The 1,629-nt window shown below is 44.2% G+C and overlaps 1 protein-coding gene across 9 annotated transcripts in view; it reads right to left on the reverse strand.

Moving 5' to 3' along the window:
- Positions 1-83: 83 nt before the first annotated feature.
- The window catches only part of Il11 (interleukin 11), a 9,698-nt gene continuing 8,152 nt past the window's right edge, over positions 84-1,629 (reverse strand). For all 9 annotated transcript variants that reach the window (XM_031385163.1, XM_031385160.1, XM_031385167.1 and 6 more), the window contains one exon: positions 84-1,236. In XM_031385163.1, coding sequence (XP_031241023.1) covers positions 1,066-1,236 — 171 coding nt within the window. In that variant the 3' untranslated portion in view covers positions 84-1,065. The remainder of the gene's footprint in view (positions 1,237-1,629) is intronic.

Raw genomic sequence — 1,629 nt, forward strand, 5'->3', positions numbered from 1 at the left:
TATATATATATATATATGTATCTGAGTCCTATTTTGAGGGTGTGAAATATGTACAGTGGGGTGAGACAGAGACAGGTACACTGCCATTCTAAAAATAGTGTTTATTATTGTTTGTAAATGTATCCTGCAAAATAGTCATGATGAAAACCCTGGAAAATGCAAACAAAAACAGTAACAGTCACCCACAGTGCCATCTCTCATTTTCAACCTCGAGGCAGCTATTGTCAACATTTTGGTGTTTCCATTTTGAAAAACAAAACAAAACAAAAAATCCATACTCATGTATAGAAAGAGTGGTTCTCCCATCTGCTGCTCCTGGGTCATGTAAAGCAGTCTTCACCTGGAACCTGCCTTTTTGCGGTTGTCGAGCTAGTATTCCATCATGTGGATGTAGCCCTAACTTTCTTCCTCCATCCCCTGCCTTTCCTCCAAGAAAGCCTAGATTGTTTCCCATTTGCCATTGTGAATCTTGCTGAAACAAACCACCTTGGACCTTACGGCTCTGTACCATACAGGTACTATTAGTTATAAGGTGCTGTTCTGGAGGCCTTTTGTTGAGTCCTAGAGTACCAGCTTAGACTCAGATCCTTCTGGCATATTCCTGCTAAGAACCTCTAAATAGATATGTACCTAAATCCCCTCACTTCTCTGTCTCACAAAAAAAAACTCACATTTTGGTATAAGACCCCAGGCTTTCTCTTTTCCCCCTCCTTCCTCCTCTTAATATAAAAAGTAATTGCTTAATAAATAATGTAGGAAGTGAGGAAGACACTGTAAATAGAATTCATAGAGACCCCAGAATCCAGAATCTCAGTTCCCCGCTCCTCAGGGTCTCAGACGCACCCACCCCACCCACCCCAATTCTTTAAATAAATAAGTATAAATAAGCCACAGGTGATCCCCCTCACCCAGGTCTACTGGAAGGACTGTGTCTAGCTGGGTGTGGGGTGGTTGTTTGGGGTGTGGCATGCCCCTGATCATCATGCCCCCCCCAAGTATCAAAATAAATAAATAAATAAGATCTGGCTTTAAAGGGCGGTATCGATGGTGGCTTTCAGTCCCGAGTCACAGCCGAGTCTTTAACAACAGCAGGCCCCGCACGGCCCAGTCCAAGGTCAGGTGCAGTCCTCCTAAAATGGCATGAGCTGCCCGGATGCTTCCCCAGGCTGAGGCAGGAGGGCCCAGGGGAACCACAGGTTGCTCTGGGGTTGCCTGGGGCAAGGCCAGGCGAGACATCTGTTGAAGAGAGAAAGAAGGTTTGGAAAAGGCAAGGATCTGCGGTTTAGAAAACTGAACCTGTGTTGGGTGTGGTGGTTCTCCTCTGTAATCCTAGCACTTGAGAAGCAGAGGTAGAAGGATCAGGATTCAAGGCTACATAGGAAATGCAGTTTATGCTACATAAACCTTGTCTCAAATACAAAAACAAGGCTGGAGAGATGGCTCAGTGGTTAAGAGCACTGACTGCTCTTCCAGAGATCCTGAGTTCAATTCCCAGCAACCACATGGTGGCTCACAACCATCTGTAATGAGATCTGACGCCCTCTTCTGTTGTGTCTGAAGACAGCTATAGTGTATTCATATACACAAAATAAATAATTCTTTTTTGTTGTTGTTGTTGGTTTTTTTTTT

Source organism: Mastomys coucha, unplaced genomic scaffold (assembly GCF_008632895.1).
Source record: "Mastomys coucha isolate ucsf_1 unplaced genomic scaffold, UCSF_Mcou_1 pScaffold21, whole genome shotgun sequence".
NCBI lineage: Eukaryota > Metazoa > Chordata > Mammalia > Rodentia > Muridae > Mastomys > Mastomys coucha.